Genomic DNA, 17,109 nt, shown 5'->3' on the forward strand with positions numbered 1-17,109 from the left:
GTTTCTCTGAAGTTAATACATAAATATTACAAGTGGACCAAAGTTTCCCATTGGTCAATATTCAACTGTTATACCAAAAAAAAAAAAGTCCTTTTCCTACTTAGTCAAGAAAAGGCCAAAATCCAAGAAACTCCCTTTATTCACACAGTTTATCAATCACCACCGAGCTACTAACCCCCCCCCCCCCCATTTTGTCCAGTTTTCTTGTGTGATATACACTGTATATACAGTTGATATACACATATATTGACAGTATATTTGTGTTTTTTAGAAGGGAAAAAGAGGGATCAAGAATGGCAACAGAGAAATTCATTATAGAAGTAGAACCAGCAAAGGCTGCTAAAGATGGAAGACCATCAATGGGTCCTGTTTATAGAAGTGTTTTTGCTAAAGATGGATTTCCACCACCTATTGATGGACTTAATAGTTGCTGGGATATTTTTCGGTTAGAATTTAAAAAGTTTTTATTTTTTATTTTTTATTTTTTTATGTTAATTTGCTTTGCTATTATGTTGGTTTTTGTCTTTTTTTTTTTTTTTTTTTTTGTGTTGTTTGAATTTATGCACCTGATTTTGGTTTTTGTTTGTTGAATCTGAGTGTTTATGTATCTGATGAGTTAGCATAAAGTTCTAATTTTTTTTTTTATGTTGCTATTATACTGGGTTATTGTTTTTTTTTTTTTTTTTTGGTTTCTTTAAGTTTATGCACTTGATTTTGATTTTGTTTGTTGAATCTGAGTGTTTGTTTTTAGCTTTATGTATGTGATGAGTAGGATAAAGGTCTAATTTTTTTATGTTAATTTGCTTTGCTAGTACATTGGGTTCTTGTGTATTTTTGTTTTGTTTAAGTTTATGCACTTGATTTTAGTTTTTGTTTGTTGAATTTGAGTGTTTGCTTGAGTTAGAAAAGGTGGAGTCTTTTTAGCTTTTATGTATCTGATGATGAGTAGCATAAAGTTCCAAGATTTGATTTTTATTTTACTTTTTGTGCAAAATAATCGATCTTGTTCTATATTCTAAACTATCCTGCAATTCTTGTGTTTTTCTTTTTGTTAATTTGATAAACTTGATTTTTGTGTACTGATTTTCTAAATCTGATGACTGTTTAATTTGTTGATAAAAAGGTCTAGTCATTTAGTTATATATTTGATGAGTAACAAGTTCCAAGAATTGCTTTTGACTTTCATTTTATTTTTGCTGCAAAATATTCACAATTTTGCTAATTTTTCCTTTGCAATTATCTGTGCTGAGTCTCTCTGTTTCTGCAAAATCTTCACTCTTACTACTTCATTCTGATTAAAAGTGAACACTTTTTGGCAATTCATTATGTACGCAAGTGACATGATTTCACTGGTAATGTCACTACTGTTCACTTCAATATAGGTCTTCTCGATTAGTAAGGACATGCCTTAGATTTTCGAGCTTTCTTATTCTCTTCTATTCAGGATATACTTCATATACAAGCTTCCCCTTGGACAGTAAAAGCCTAAACTTTGATTCTACTTGTCCTCATTGTCTGTGTTCGTTCTAGTTTAATCTGGCACTTTGTCATTATAATTTAATACCAGATCTTATAGACATTTTCTTGTCTCTGTCACAGTTTATCGGTGGAGAAATATCCTAACAACCGGATGCTTGGAACCCGTGAAATTGTAGATGGAAAAGTATGCAGTTACCATGAATACTTTTTTGCATAAGTTATAACTCCTACGTCCAGAGAAGTTTGACTTTAGCTGATTCGTGTATTTGTTCTTATTTTCAGCCCGGCAAATATGTGTGGATGTCTTATAAAGAAGTATATGACATTGTCATTAAAGTAGGAAATTCCATCCGGAGCTGTGGTGTCGATGAGGTGAGTTCCTATTTCTATGTGCTACACTTCCCTAAAAGCTTGGTTGGTCGGGAACAATTCCAACTAGGGGTCGTTCGGTTACTGGTTAGAGTTATGCAGATATTAGTAACGCAGCCCAGTTATGTAGGGTTTAGTTATTCATGTGTTAGTTATTCCATCTTCTACCTTGCATAAAATATATATTAATTGGCTCATAACTTATACCTGTTTCAGTTATGCGGGATTGTAAATTGGTAACCAAGCGCGTTACTTGGTATGCGGAATTTTATACAATAGCAACTAAAATGCTACCAAATATGGTACTAGTTATGCTGGTCTTAATACATGAATAATTCACTTCCTAACCAGCAAAAGTGCTTACTTACCTTCTAATGTTTTAGGATGAAAAGTTAGATTCTTTGTTTTCTTTTTTCGGAGGGGTGGAAAGAAAAACTAGGTTCGCTATGTCTGATGGTTCAGTTATGCTCTTTAAAATTCACCCCCTTAAAAAATGGAGAGACTTTTAGTCACCTTTCAGCTTATGATTGGTTTACAAATTCTAAGTCATCTCATGCTTCGATATTTTCTGGTATTTAGTTATTCCTATCGTTGAATTATATTTCATTTTTTTTTTTTTTTTTTTTTTAAAAAAAGTTAGGGTGTGTTCTCTGTCTATTGTATACTTGTGTTAGTGTGTAGACTCGTGTGCAGGACTTTTTAGCCAGTCTCTTATTGTTCATTCCCCTTGACAATTTTTTTTTTTTTTTTTTGATATTAGGGAGACAAATGTGGTATCTATGGTGCCAATTGCGCCGAGTGGATAATAAGCATGGAGGTAAACTTTTTCTATTCCTTCTATTTTCCATTTAACCCCTTTTATCTGATTGGCGGTCTTACTATTTTTTTGGTTGTATTTTATTCATAAAATTATTTTCTAGCTGATGAAGTGATAGACCCCAGTCATAATGCCACCCACGTCTTTTTTTCTTTGGAACAAGCCCACAAAATCCAGATTTTTGGTCCTTCTTAGTTTAATCAACCATATATTTATTTCGAATAGAAAACAGTTGACTTTCTCACTGTTCTCGTTTCCTAGTCCACTTCCTATTTGTTTTTGTTTCATCCTTTTGGTGGTCCTGTTTTCTGCTGCGTATCATATCAATCTTTTGTTCCAGGACATTTTAGAAATTAAACCTTCTCCTTAATTGTTGTTGGCTCTGATAGCGACTTACAAATGCAGGCATGCAATGCTCATGGACTTTACTGTGTTCCTCTGTATGACACCTTAGGTATGCATTATCCTCCGGTGAAAATAGTAGTTTAAGTGCCTTCTTCAATTTTCTTTTGTTTGCTTTTTCATTTTGTAATTTATGATTCTTGGTTTTACTTTTATAGTTAGAAGACATCTTGTCTTGTTTAAACAAGATGCCATTTTCATGCAATGACTTTCTATTTTATGTTAATCTTTAAAAGGAGAAGAATGCTATGTAATGATTGAAATAATATTCTTTGTGTGGTTTAGGTCATGGTGCAGTGGAATTTATCATTTCCCATGCTGAGGTTAAAATTGCTTTTGTTGAAGAGAAAAAACTTCCTGAGGTATGCATATTCGAAATTAAACTTTTCATAGACGGCTAATAATATTTTAGAGGCTGTGCCTTTTAACATCTAGGGATGTGCTTTCTTACTAAAATGTGTAAACGTCCCTTTTCAGCTTCTGAAAACTTTTCCAAATGCGTCAACGTACTTGAAGAGTAAGTTGATTGTAAATTCAATCCATATTTTTTGATAGATGAAATGGTGGCAATAACTAACTTGTTTCCTGTTTGTAATGACCAGCTATTGTGAGTTTTGGAAACGTCACTCCTCCACAGAAGGAAGAGGTTGAAAAGTTTGGGGTGGCTCTATATTGCTGGGATGAGTTTATACAATTGGTAAGACTTGGTCTTTTCTACTATATTTCTTATCAGATTTGTCTAATGGTGTGTTAGACGTAATCATTAGTGTTAACTGTTATATTCCTTCTGTCCCAATATATGTGACACTCTTTCGTTTTTAGTTCAGTCCCAAAAAGAGCGACACATTTCTATAGTTAGTACTTCCTCTGTCCGAATTTATGTGGCAGACTTTCCTTTTTAGTCTGTCCCAAAAAGAATGTCAACTTTCTATATTTAGAAACAATTTAACTTTATGAGATGATTTACAACCACACAAATATCTAAGGCTTGTTTTGAACTACAAATTTCAAAAGTCTTCCTTCCTTTCTTAAACTTCGTGCCTAATCAAATGTTGCCACACAAATTTCCATAGAAAAACATTTTCCAAGATCTTAAGTGCAGCCAAATGAGAGAAAATAGGAAAACATTTTCCGTCATACCAAATACACCCTTAATGAGATGGTTTATAGCCACAATTATCTATGGCTTGTTTTAGACCACAAATTTCAAAAATCTTCCTTTCATTCTTAAACTCCGTGCCAAGGCAAACACCTTCACATAAATTGGGACGGAGGGAGTAAATTGGATGTCAAAGTTGTGGCTTTGATATGAGACAGCAAATGAGGAAAAGAGGATTTTGATTTCTTAAATCTCATTTGTATAGAGTTACATGTTGACTTGAGTTTGATTCAGATTTTAACATTTTCGTTAATTTTTTTTTTCTTTTTTCTTTTTTGTCATGGTTTTTTAAATTTCGATTCCACCTTAAAATTCTTCTTTCCATTGTAACATTTGTTATAAACTCGTAGAATGCAGCCAGTGGTGTTAAGAGAAATAGATATGTATCCACCATTTGGAATAAGTTTGTAGTATTGACATTTACGTATATGCCCTTTGAACTAAAGCTCAAACTCAATGCGCAGGGAAGCGAAAATCAATTTGACCTTCCAGTAAAAAAGAAGGAAGACATTTGTACAATAATGTATACTAGTGGAACGACCGGAGATCCCAAAGGTGTCATGATTTCAAATACTAGCATTGTTACTCTTATAGCTGGAGTAAGGCGTTTCCTTGAGAGTGTGAATGAGGCGGTAATGAATTATTTGCTCTTTATTTTCATGCCTTCACAGCTACAGTATAGGCTTGATCATCGAACCTTTTTAATGTTGCAGTTGACTGTGGATGATGTGTATCTTTCGTATCTTCCCCTGGCACATATCTTTGATCGGGTGATTGAAGAATGTTTCATTCATCATGGTGCCTCAATAGGATTTTGGCGAGGGGTAAATTGTTCAGATCTTCCGCTAAATCATAGTAGAGCTTGTACTTATGCATTGCTAACCATGTCCACAGGACGTCAAATTAATCATTGTAGAGCTTATACTTATGCATTGCTAACCATGTCCACAGGACGTCAAATTACTAACCGAAGATATTGGAGAGCTAAAACCAACCGTCTTCTGTGCTGTACCTCGGGTACTAGACAGAATATATTCAGGTAATATCTTAGCGGTCTTAATACCTTTGCATCAAGCAACGAAATCATTTACTTCATCAAAAATAAAAAAATATCTTTGCATCTGTCAAACCTTTTCTCTTGACCGCTAGATGTAGACTACCTAATAAAAATCTGTGATTGATTGAACAACCACGAGAAAATGACACATATGGTCCCTTATATTTGGTAGTAGGTTCAACATAGTCCCTTAAGTATCACTTGAGCAGTCAGTTATCAGTTTAAAAAAAAAAAGTATCAAGTTTGGTCCTTTAAGTTAAATAGTGAGCACTTTTGGCCTGTGTCGAATATTTAACAAATGATTAACCAGAAACACCAGAAATTTCCGTCAAGATTTTCAGAAAGTGCAACAAAAAAAACTACACAAGACACAAAAAATAGTAAAAAAATAACAGAAATTCTATATGTTACCTTACTAAAAAAATAAGATAAATTGTACCTCAAAAAGTTGCACTGGAAAGAGACCAAAAATAACATAAACAACAAAATCTGTACTTCCAAATGTGAGTTCCCCTTAAATATTTTCTATTTTCACAGTTCCAATAAAAAATAACAACAAGAGTTTGTAAATATCTGACGGAGACCAAAAGTGCTCACTTTTGGAATATAAAGGACTAAAACTGCTTAAGTGATATTTAAACGACTATTTTAAACCTGCTACCAAAGATGAGGGACCATTTTTGTCAGTTTCTCGAACAACCAATGCACTTTAGATTTAGATTAGACTCTTAGTAAGTGTACAATGGTCTACTGCTAATTATGGGTTTTTGGGAGGTTGATTTTTAACTATGACGGATGACAATGCCTTAATATGGTCAAAAAAGTTAACGAATACCTTTGACTAAGTTCGATCTAAGTCTTGTTGAAATGCTGGATGTGTTTTAACTAGTTTGTTTAAACATTCTCAGGTTTGCAACAGAAAATTTCTTCCGGAGGTCTGCTCAAAAGCACCTTGTTCAATCTTGCCTATGCTTAGTAAGTGTTGTTCCACGTTCTCCATGTCAAATGAAGTAATAAATGGCAAGCTAACCTGTTAACTCTTTCTTATCAAAAGATGAAAAAAAAGTTAACCTATTAACTTTCTAACTAAGCTTCTCTTGACCGGTTCCTTATCAAAAAAAAAAACCAAAATATGGGTATTTCTCAATTCTCACCCAAAGGAAAAAAGGGTGATTGATGGTAACGGTAGTGGCAGAGAGAGAGAGAGAGAGAGGAAGAATAAAATTAAAACTCAAAATTAGGGAGAAGGGTCAAATTTGACCTCAACTATGCAAAAGGATCAATGTTGCCCTCCGCTTAAAAAAGATAATCCTTAATTACTGGACATGTGGCATCACTGTGTGCTAAGCTTCAGCCATTTGAAAATAAGGGCAAATTTAGCCCATTTTAGTAACGACAGGGGCATATTTGACCCCAACTTTAACGGAGAGCAAAGTTGTTCCATTGCATAGTTCAGGGGCAAATTTGACCCTCTGCTCTGTTTTCGATTAATTTGTTCTTTGTTTTGGTCCATCCCTAAAATATGATATCTTTCCCAAAACTGAAACTTTTCTCCTCCAATTTTCAGATTAATGTACTAGTTTTGTGGATAATTTTGATGGGGACATCTTCTGGACTTTCTCTATTTTTTGAGAGTTTATATACCAAACTCAGTATAATAACTCAAATATTTCACTCTCCCCAGAAAGCCAACCCAGTCTTGTTAACATGGAAGGGAGTAAATAATACTTTCTGCTTTAAGACTTGCTTTTTAGTACTTGAATTTAAACTGGTCTTTTCTTCCATGCTTTGGGTTATTGTATACCGGAGAACTTTGGTTGCAATATTTTGTTTAGCATAAAAAATAAAAATCGTAGTTTGAGTTAGTTTTAGTGGAGATTGTTACCTAAACTTTTGAAATTCTACAGCAAACATTACAACTTGAAGAAAGGACGTAAACACTTTGAAGCTTCCCCGATTTCTGACAAAGTTGTCTTCAATAAGGTATTGTAATTGCCCTTGGAGCAGCCAGCAAATCTATTTTTCCATTCTTCTTTCCATCTTACAAGTTAGTCCGTTAACTCCTGTTGTTCTTTTCATTAGGTAAAAGAAGGGTTAGGAGGCAAAGTACGCCTTATATTATCTGGAGCAGCGCCCCTTGCAGCTCATGTGGAATCTTTTCTGCGAGTAGTGGCATGTTGTCACGTTCTTCAAGGATATGGTATTCCATTCTAGTGAAAAGCTTCGTTTTAGTTTTTTTTCTATGTTGACTTATAACTACTGTTTGGTTATATATTGTAGTCAATTTTCACACGAAGTTAAACCAGTTAAGTAAAAAGAAATTCTCTGACGAAACTTCAATATATGTTCAAGTGAAATGCATTGTCCAAACCCTACTTCAACTTCCAAATACCCTTTTTCAACTTAACTTCAAATATAAGTCAACTATCCTTACATGTCATTTAGTGTCAATTTGCTCCTCCGACCCTAGGCCTCATGTGTTGCATTCAAAGAGACTTTAGGATTCTCATCTTACCTAACCCTCCCTTAAAAAAAAAAAAAAAAAAAAGGAAAAGAAAAGGAACTGAAGATACTAAATACTCCCTCCATCCCAATTTATGTGGCTCCAGAAGGCACAAAGTTTAAGAAAGAAAGGAAGACTTGAAATTTTTGGTCTAAAACAAACCTTAGACATTTTGTGGCTATAAATCGTTTCACTAAGGGTTAAAGGGGAGTTTTAAAGTTAAGTTGTTTCTAATTATAGAAAAAGATAGACTAAAAAGGGGAAGTGTGCCACATAAGTTGATTGGGACGGAGGGAGTATACTTATCAAATTATACTAGGCCCTTCACTCATGTCCCTCCAAATGTCGTCTTTCAACATATTGTTGGCTATTAGCTTTTATCTCAAATAAAGACGGTAGAAAGTAAAAGCATCTCTTTACAAAAATTGATTGATGGGAACATCTTGTAAATCTTCGCTAATGAGCCATATGATGTTCAACAATGTAATAATTGTAAGACCTTGTATACTAGTTACTATATAATAAGTCCATTCTTTCTATTCTTATATAGGTCTGACTGAAACATGTGCCGGTACATTTGTGTCACTACCAAACCAGTATAATATGCTTGGTACGGTTGGTCCTCCAGTGCCCAATGTGGATGTGTGCCTGGAGTCCGTCCCTGAGATGTCATATGATGCTCTGTCAAGCACGCCACGTGGAGAAGTATGTGTGAGGGGTGACACTCTTTTTTCTGGTTATTTCAAACGTGAGGACCTAACAAAAGAAGTCATGATTGATGGGTGGTTCCACACAGGTTTGTTTTTTTCGTGTTGAAGTTGAACTGATAAATCTCTGCTTCTCTTGAGAAAAAAAAAAAAAAAACTCTGCTTGTCAGATAGCATTCAAGCGGACCTTGTTTCTAATAAATCTTCTTCAGGTGATATTGGTGAGTGGCAACCTAATGGTAGCTTGAAAATAGTTGATCGTAAGAAGAACATTTTCAAGCTATCACAAGGTGAATATGTTGCTGTCGAGAATTTGGAGAATATCTATGGCAATAATCCTGTTATCGACTCGGTATGTATCTGCTTCTGGTTAACTAGTGGCATAGTCTGTTCATGTTAGACATGAAAGTGGACTCATTTCTCTTTTCTACCTCGACTCCAGATATGGATATACGGAAACAGTTTTGAGTCATTCCTCATTGCTGTCATTAACCCAAACCAACGAGCAATTGAACAATGGGCCGAACAGAACGGCATATCTGGGGATTTTAATTCCCTATGTGAAAATTCAAAAGTGAAAGAGTTCATGATTGGAGAGCTCGCGAAAGCTGCAAAAGAAAAGAAGGTTAGTTCTCCTCGCATTCGCTTGTTCCATAGTGTCAAAGTGCATCGAAGATAAGCAGTTCGTCCTATTGAGATATTATGGAACCTGATATAAATGTGATCGACTTTTTTGCAGCTGAAGGGCTTTGAGTTCATAAAAGCTGTACACCTTGATCCTCAGCCATTTGACATGGAAAGGGACCTTCTAACTCCGACATTTAAGAAGAAAAGACCCCAGTTGCTCAAATATTACCAGGTAATTTCTCTTTAATCTACTGGTGAATGTTGATGAGAAATCATTTGTTAGATAGTAATGCTCTATTTTTATTCCATTTCTTTTTCGTCGTACTCTTAATTTTGCTAGAATATTATGTGCACTGTGATTAAATGTGTGTGTGTTGCATCCAAGAGATGTTACTACTCTTTCTATGCTTTTATTTCATGTTGTCAAAAATCCTTCTTCTATTGCATATCTTAATAGACGCAACAAAGAGTAGAAAGTAGAATGATTTTTTGTAATCTTGACAAACTTTTAATAGGAGTGAAATGCCATGGTTTAATCAAATGTGGATCGATTACTGTAGGTGTGCATAATCGATTTAACATGCCTATGGTTGTTTTTAGGCATGTAACACCAATGGTACACGGCCGGATTATTAGTTAATAATTCTATCTCTTTTAATAGGAAAAAGATATCTATGAACTTTTAAATTTCTTGTTCATTATATGTTGGAATATCTGGTAGTTATTGTCGTGTTTGTTTACATGTTCTTGCCTGATTATAATTTTACATTGTGCAGGATATGATTGACAACATGTACAAGGGTACTAAATGAACCTAACGGCTGTTACCTGCCCCTTCTTTTACATTCAATCTTATTTTATCTTCTTGTTTTTGTTATTGCACTGTATATAACACATGAAGATGATGAAATTTGTAAAATTTTGAATCATGTCTGGTTGTGTTAACTATTTATATATGGAGTAATTATTATGGTTTTTCGCCGAGAGGGATGAATTGCAACGACCACCATAGAGAATTGATCTGAAATAAGGCAGTTCATCTAAAGGCATTGCACAAAGGATAGATGATAGATCATGATCCTAATCGTCTTTATCGATTCACTTACATATGATGTAACGGTGATCACCATAGATCATGACATAAGAATTCACTCTGCCTTGCCTAATAAAGATCCTTGAAATGCTGCTTTCTGCAAAAATTTAGGAATGCGATATGTCAAAAACTGGCATTTCTAGATTTGTACACATTATAAACAATGTCCCCAGAATGACCAGAAAACGTAAAATACAACAGGTAGCTACAACAATGACCAGAATGATAGCTAAAACACAGCTTTACATAAACATGGGCATTATACAAACACATCTAATCTAGAGGTCCTCATGCAATATTAGCAACTGGAGAGCTTTGGGTCTATCATAGGAAGTCTTGTTCCTTGAATTTCAAAACTGCTGGTAATATGAGTCGTATAAAAACTTGTACAAATCCAGGAATCAGTTGGATGTCTAAAAATTGCTCTTTAACTGAGCTTTCCAAGATCAGAAGTACCACAACACACATAAAAAGGGCTCCGAACTGTAATACCATTGGCCAGAACCAGATGCCATTTAACCAAGGTAATAGCTAATCATAACATGGTTTGGGCTTATATCATTTATCATCCTGAGTTGCACTCTGCATCATTCAGAAAAGAAATATCAAAATTTCTGACATTGAAAAAGAAACTCAAGAACTACTATTGGTAGGTAATAGAATACACACATGAGATGAATCCAAGAAATTCTATCCATCATTTGCCAGCTCATGAGGTATCCAATCAACATTGTCTCTGGAAATAGAGGCAGAGCCAAAGCTCACTGCAAGCAGTTCTTCTCTGGTGTACTTCAATCTTTGATCTAGTTTCATATTATGACAAGAAGAAATGTCAGACAGGACAGAAACTAGCGTATTTAGACCAAGATAGGTTAGACAATGCGTTAATGCCTCACCAAGAAAACCGTGTCTGCTAGATCTTAGGGGAGATGCTGATGGCCCTCCGTTCTTGTTTTTGTATAGTTTGCTCTGAGGTGTCGCTTGGCACACAGGTGAGTGAACAGATAACCTTTTAACCAATGCAATACTAAGAAGATCATGCCTTACTTCAATTTGAGGATGCTTTTGCTGAAATGACAACAGAACATCCTCTGTCAGCAGCCAACAACCCCTGAGATCAAGAATCCTCATAGATGGTGAAGGGTTGAATATATAGAGCCCAGTATCAGTGAGTACGCCATCACGAATCCCCAGGGTAACCAAGCTTTGAATAGACGACAACTGATGCAAAGTGGTATCAGTAAGGGAACCACTCCGTAAGGTTAAATAGCTCAATTTACGAAAGCTCGGCAAAGGAGCCAAAGCTGAATCCTTGATTCGAGTCTCCTCCAAATCCAATCTTTCCAAATGATCAAGACTAGACAACCCAGACAGTGACGACGCACAATTAGCATCAGAATCCACCTCGTTGACCATACCTGGCATTTGTGGCAAATTACACTACCATGTGAGTTAAGAGAGAGGAGACAAATGTTGTTCTAACCCTACTGGAAAAAAAAAAAAAGAGTCTCCCGAACTGCAATTTCAAGTTCCACTCTAATTAATCTTTGGTTGGACAAGGATTTAAAATTAGTTTACAGCAGAACTTGCATTTAAAAGATTCTCATCACAAAGTCCAAATTCTACGATTCATCCATAACTTTTCCAAAAGCTACTTCTTAGTTCAAAACTTCAAATTGCCAGTGTGTGTCATCTTGTAATAATCTAGCCAAGAGTGTGAGATACATATTGACACCATCTTGTTGTCTAAAGTATTCAAGCATCCCCTACACCTATCTAGTTTCCAGTCATGAAGAAATTGAGGACCACGAGAGAAACTAAATGTAAAAAGTAAAGAAAGTTTTGAGGAAATGAACACATCATACCTCTGATATTTGTACCACTCAGATTGATACATTTTAGCAAAGGCATGGTGATCATGAAGGAGATAGCAGAATCGTCAATGGCCGTGTAAGATAACAATAAAGTTTCAAGATTGGGAACAAAACCAGCTAAAATTCCCAGTCCTGCAGAGCTTAATTTTGTCCGGCTGAGATTTAGACGACGTAAATTTTGACCTACAAATGCAATGTGTTCAACTGACTCATCCCCTGCAGATGTACCACTGAGATCTAAATCTGATATCGCATTCATATATGGCAAAAAGCAGTACGAATTAAGAGATGAATTGGAAAGATCCAGGAGAGAGAGGGAAGATGTTTCAAGGTGTAGGAAAGCTTCAGAGACATCTCTTATGGTTGCTCCAGACAGAATAAGCTTTGAAAGAGGAGCTTTCTGTCCTTCTCCTTCGAATATAGAGTGTATCGTGCAATTGCTCATGTTTAGACATGCAAGAATAGGCAGACTTGGCAACATAGTGACCTTGGTCCAGGCCAAATTCAGAGAACTCAATCTTGGGAACCATTTAAGATGAGATGCTCCTCTGTTTGATACTTCACTCCCCCAAAGATCCAAATGTTGTAGTTTCCCGAGAACCTTCCAGAATCATAAAACGTGTCATTAATCTTGAAAAAGTTCAATCATTCTAAGTAAGTAATGGACGAAATGATTAGAGGAACAATCCATAACAGTTTAGTCCAGTGGGACGCTAAGCTTTAAGCATCTTTCCTCACCATGTGCTTTTCCGTAACCAAGGGAAATGTAAATCAAAGCAGGAAAGCTAAGTTATATCCTCTTGTTTGTTTTGAAGGAAAGAGAAAATTGTTAACAACTTTCTTTCAGAATCAAAACAAGTGCTCCCAAATGGTACAATCCCAGTCCTCTGCTACTTTTTCTTTTTCTTTAAACCAAAAAAAGGAGAAAATTTAAAGCTTTTCCTCCATTTCAAAGCTTCCCCCTCCTTTTCTTTTCCCTGATTTCCAAACAAAGAGCTAGATTTTGGATGTGCGGAAAGTGCGGTGAGTAATGTTGGATATCTATAATAAGTATGCCTATGATTTCTCTTGAAAAGGAAACAAAACACAGAATAAAGTGAAAGAAGGCATAGCACACATCTAACTCTCAACCTCACAACCCCAAGGTTAAAGAGAAACAAGGCTTTAATAAGCCATAAGGAAAGGGTGGGGGAGAAGAAAGACATGATATAGATGATCTACCTTAAGATTACCCAGAGAGGAATCCGATACAGGCAGGCCTCCCAGATCTAACAAAGATAAGTTGGTTAATGAAGACAGAAGTACCACACCATCAGCCGTGACGCCTGTTTCTGGAATCCACAACTTCTCCAAACTTGGGATGGATGTTAGATGTCTAATTCCAGCATTGGTAATCTTTGAGCATCTAGAGAGGTCAAGCTCCTTTAAGTTTGTCATTCCTGATGAAAACAAAAACATACTTAAGTAAGTAAACATTTAGAGTGCCATTTATCATTTGTGAACCGAAGAAAATAAGGAAATAGCAGATTTAAAGAGGAATGTAACGCAAACTTAGCTAGGTCAGTTACATCTATCTAAAGAATACTAAAGGTCAAATAAAAGGTTACCTGTGATAGCCCAAATGGCTGAATTGTTAATTTTGTTACAATCTGATAAATTTAGACAACGCAAGTTGTCAAAAGCACCTATATATGCCATCCATTCTGCATCCACTCTACTGTCCCCCCTTAAATCGATCTCCTCAACACAAAATTTGAACACTCTGGACAAGAAAATATATATCAGCTTCTGGAGTACATAATACATGAATTCAACAAATGGAAGAAAGAAGGCAATAGCTTAAGCAGACAATAAGTGTCGATGTTACACTGTTGTTTAGTAAAATTATGGGAAACCCGTTTACAATCACATAGCTAAGATGATTCTCAGATATTAGATGACAGTACTATCATTATTGCATCACAAAAGTTCATCTCTAGTCTCTAGGAGCCTCATTTCTCTGAGGAAGCAATACAATTGAGCAAGCACACACACCATCCTCCCTCCTCCGTGCGCCGGAGAAATTATATAAGAGAAACAAAAATGAATCTCAAGCCTTCTTGATGTTGGAGCTAGATAGCATTGACAAAAGTATTGATCTATTAAGATCCAAAAAATTAGTTAAGCAGTTTCAAGGATGTGAAGAACATTTTAAATCTCACAACCCACTGCAGACATATATGTATCTTTCTCAGGCCAATGCAAATATGGTGCTCATAAATTCAAGAACCACTACCCAGATACCACATTAAGCAACTATAATTTTACTATAAGCTTAACCTTGATGATCAGAGGGCCTATAACAAAAACATATGACCAAAATATAACAAGTAATTCAACTCCTTCACGTGCATCTATAGACTCTCAGTTACTTGTCACATGCCATCTTGTTCATCAATAACTGCAAACTAAACTACTCTTTTTAGCCTACTCCATTCTACATTTTCTCTTTTCAACTATCAATCTGACCAAATGTGTAAAGTCAAACTATGCACAGATTGATTTTGACTTTGGAAAACTAAGATGGTTACTAAAGCTGCAAACTGTGCATATACAGTATCAAAATATTCTATTACAGTAAGATCATTTTTCCGCAATTCACGTTAATATCGATCTGGTCCACAGTCGATACATTATAAAAGGTCACATTAGTAGCAGATTATGGAATAACCAAGTATACTGAGAATCAAAGAGATAATGGTCAAAAACACACCTGAACTATCACATTTTTGTGAGTTTTACACCCCAACTATCAACTGTTCACCTGAACTATCACCATCTATGTATTTTCCTACTTGAACTATCACTATGTATTAAAACACACCTAGTTGAGTAGATGGTGATAGTTCAGGTAGGTAAGGGGAACAACTGATAGTTGGCCTATTCAGCTTCTGAGGTGTGTTTTAAAGTTTAGTTAATAAAAGGGAACAACTAATAATTGAGGTGCGAAACTCACAAAAAAAGTGACAGTTCAGGTGTGTTTTGACCATTAACTCGAAATCAAATGATACATCATAATCGTAAAGCCGATGCTAATCACAGAACAACACATTGCAATTTCAGGACAGTGCAAAACTTAATTAAGCATACACTTTTTTTTTTTAGGTCAAAATTAGGATTAATCATACTCAAGTAACGACGGGAAGATGAGACGGCAATTTACATTAATATTGATCTGTTGTATAACCGATAGATGATAAAAGGTCACATTAGTAGCAAATTATCAAATGATTAAGCTGATGTTAATTAACTCACTGTAATTTCAGGGCAGCGCAAAATCATAGTAGTAATTAACTAATTAAGCAAACAGGAAATTTTGAAAAGGATGAGGTGATAATTTAGGATTATATATATATATATATATACTCGAGTAACGACGGGAAGAGGAGACGGCGGTGAAGAAGGCGGTGAAGGAGAGTTTGAGCGAGGTGACAAGGCATGCTTTCTATAGTCCGGCGTTGTCTCCGCCACGCTTCCACGGCGTCAAGGCTATGTGTTGCTGATTCAATGCACATCTCAACTAGTTGGGTCGCCATTTTACTAGATCGGAATTCAGAGGAGTGGGTGTGTGTGTGAAAATAGTTGAGTCTAAAAAATACGTGTCCACCAAGATTTTATGTTAGGAGGTAACACTTTGTCATTTTCAATTGAGCTCTTCTTTTCTAAAAAAAAAAAAAAAAAATCATTTATAAATAAAACGGAAAAGGCCCAAAATTACCCCTGAATTTTGGAAAATAGTTCATTCATACCCTTCGTTATACTTTAGGATCAATTATACCCTTACCGTTATACTATGAGATCAATTATACCCTTATGTCTAACAGCTGTCACGTGGCATCATCCTAGCCATTCAAAATTATTTTCCTCTCAAACAATTTTTTACCCACTAAAATAACCCAACCCGACCCGAATTTTTTTTTTCCATCCAAGGGGTAATGGGTTGGGTCCGTATCAGTTTGGCTGGAAAAAAAATCAGGTCAGATTGAGTTATTTTAGTGGGTAAAAAATTGTTTGAGAGGAAAATAATTTTAAAGGGTTGGGATGATGCCACGTGGCAGCTGTTAGACATAAGGGTATAATCGACCCCATAGTATGACAGTAAGGGTATAGTTGGCCCTAAAGTATAATGAAGGGTATGGATGAACTATTTCCCAAAGTTCAGGGGTAATTTTGGCCCTTTTTCGTAAATAAAATATTGTGGATGTTCATTCAAACACAAAATTTTCTGGATAAGCTTATAATCGAGCAGACAACTTGCAAGTAGCTTCTCACGGATAAGCCTTCAATCAACCAGGAAGCTTACAAGTAGCTTGCAAGCAATTTCTCATGGACAAGCTTACAGTCAAGCAATCAGCTTGTAAGTAGCTTACACAACAACTTTTTTGAAGTAGCTTAAAGAGCAACTTCAGTCCCTCTATAAATAGGAAGTCAATTCAGTTCATTTATATATCAGTTCAAAGTTGAATAATATATCAGTCTCTCTCTATATATTTGTCTCTGGTCTATTTACTTTATAGTCTTTATTTGGCCATATGAATTATTCATTTTTTTCACTTTTTAAAAAAATTAGTGTTTGGCCATGAAAATTTCAAATACAACTTGAAGTTAAAACTTATTTTTCAAGTTTTTCACCTTTTTCACAGCCAAAACAAGCACATTTCAACAAAAAAAAAATACTATTTGCAAACTATGACCAAACATAACTCCAACTCTAAAATTCCCAAAAAAGTGAAAAAGTTTTTAGTTTCTATAGCCAAACGCTGTCACACCCCATTTTAACCGGGTTGAGGCGGAGTACAACATATTGGAGATTCCTATATGCTTTATTTTAAGGAGTCGCCACCTAATTAATTTAACGGTGAATTAGGACACCTAAACATTAACTAAGGTGAAGTTAAAACTAAACCTCTGTTAATAGTCTGCTTAACCAATGTGATTCTAGGTAAGGGTTCTATATTATCCTAAAGGGAAGGGGTTAGGCAT

General features: G+C 35.4%; 2 protein-coding genes across 3 annotated transcripts; one reads left to right on the top strand and one right to left on the bottom strand.

Moving 5' to 3' along the window:
• The first annotated feature begins 123 nt into the window (after nucleotides 1-123).
• On the top strand, nucleotides 124-10,104 carry LOC132634790 (long chain acyl-CoA synthetase 4-like). Its single transcript, XM_060350873.1, has 19 exons — nucleotides 124-445; nucleotides 1,600-1,663; nucleotides 1,762-1,851; nucleotides 2,609-2,665; nucleotides 3,071-3,119; nucleotides 3,353-3,429; nucleotides 3,545-3,584; nucleotides 3,670-3,764; nucleotides 4,691-4,858; nucleotides 4,940-5,050; nucleotides 5,178-5,265; nucleotides 6,192-6,258; nucleotides 7,191-7,266; nucleotides 7,366-7,483; nucleotides 8,337-8,582; nucleotides 8,706-8,845; nucleotides 8,936-9,118; nucleotides 9,233-9,352; nucleotides 9,897-10,104. The coding sequence occupies exons 1-19, from the start codon at nucleotides 294-296 to the stop codon at nucleotides 9,930-9,932; spliced, it is 1,977 nt and encodes a 658-aa protein (XP_060206856.1). The 5' UTR covers nucleotides 124-293; the 3' UTR covers nucleotides 9,933-10,104.
• A 230-nt stretch (nucleotides 10,105-10,334) lies between these two features.
• On the bottom strand, nucleotides 10,335-15,743 carry LOC132634792 (uncharacterized). Of its 2 annotated transcripts, none has more exons than XM_060350874.1 (7): nucleotides 15,493-15,743; nucleotides 13,695-13,849; nucleotides 13,309-13,526; nucleotides 12,079-12,688; nucleotides 11,110-11,631; nucleotides 10,883-11,016; nucleotides 10,335-10,795 (listed from the first exon to the last, which is right to left on the bottom strand). In XM_060350874.1, the coding sequence occupies exons 1-6, from the start codon at nucleotides 15,660-15,662 to the stop codon at nucleotides 10,904-10,906; spliced, it is 1,788 nt and encodes a 595-aa protein (XP_060206857.1). In that variant the 5' UTR covers nucleotides 15,663-15,743; the 3' UTR covers nucleotides 10,335-10,795; nucleotides 10,883-10,903. The 2 variants fall into 2 exon arrangements, with proteins under 2 accessions (XP_060206857.1, XP_060206858.1); XM_060350875.1 differs by having other exon boundaries at nucleotides 15,382-15,636.
• Nucleotides 15,744-17,109: the final 1,366 nt, after the last annotated feature.

The sequence above is a fragment of the Lycium barbarum genome, chromosome 4 (assembly GCF_019175385.1).
Source record: "Lycium barbarum isolate Lr01 chromosome 4, ASM1917538v2, whole genome shotgun sequence".
In the NCBI taxonomy this organism is placed as follows: Eukaryota; Viridiplantae; Streptophyta; class Magnoliopsida; order Solanales; family Solanaceae; genus Lycium; species Lycium barbarum.

Coding starts and splice junctions, on each gene's coding strand:
- LOC132634790 (XM_060350873.1), top strand. CDS start 294: ATGGCAACAGAGAAATTCATTATAGAAGTAGAACCAGCAAAGGCTGCT. Junction 1,664..1,761: donor GTGAAATTGTAGATGGAAAA/GTATGCAGTTAC, acceptor TCTTATTTTCAG/CCCGGCAAATATGTGTGGAT. Junction 5,266..6,191: donor ACTAGACAGAATATATTCAG/GTAATATCTTAG, acceptor AAACATTCTCAG/GTTTGCAACAGAAAATTTCT.
- LOC132634792 (XM_060350874.1), bottom strand. CDS start 15,662: ATGGCGACCCAACTAGTTGAGATGTGCATTGAATCAGCAACACATAGC. Junction 12,689..13,308: donor CCTCTCTGGGTAATCTTAAG/GTAGATCATCTA, acceptor TGATTCTGGAAG/GTTCTCGGGAAACTACAACA. Junction 11,017..11,109: donor TAGCAGACACGGTTTTCTTG/GTGAGGCATTAA, acceptor ATATGAAACTAG/ATCAAAGATTGAAGTACACC.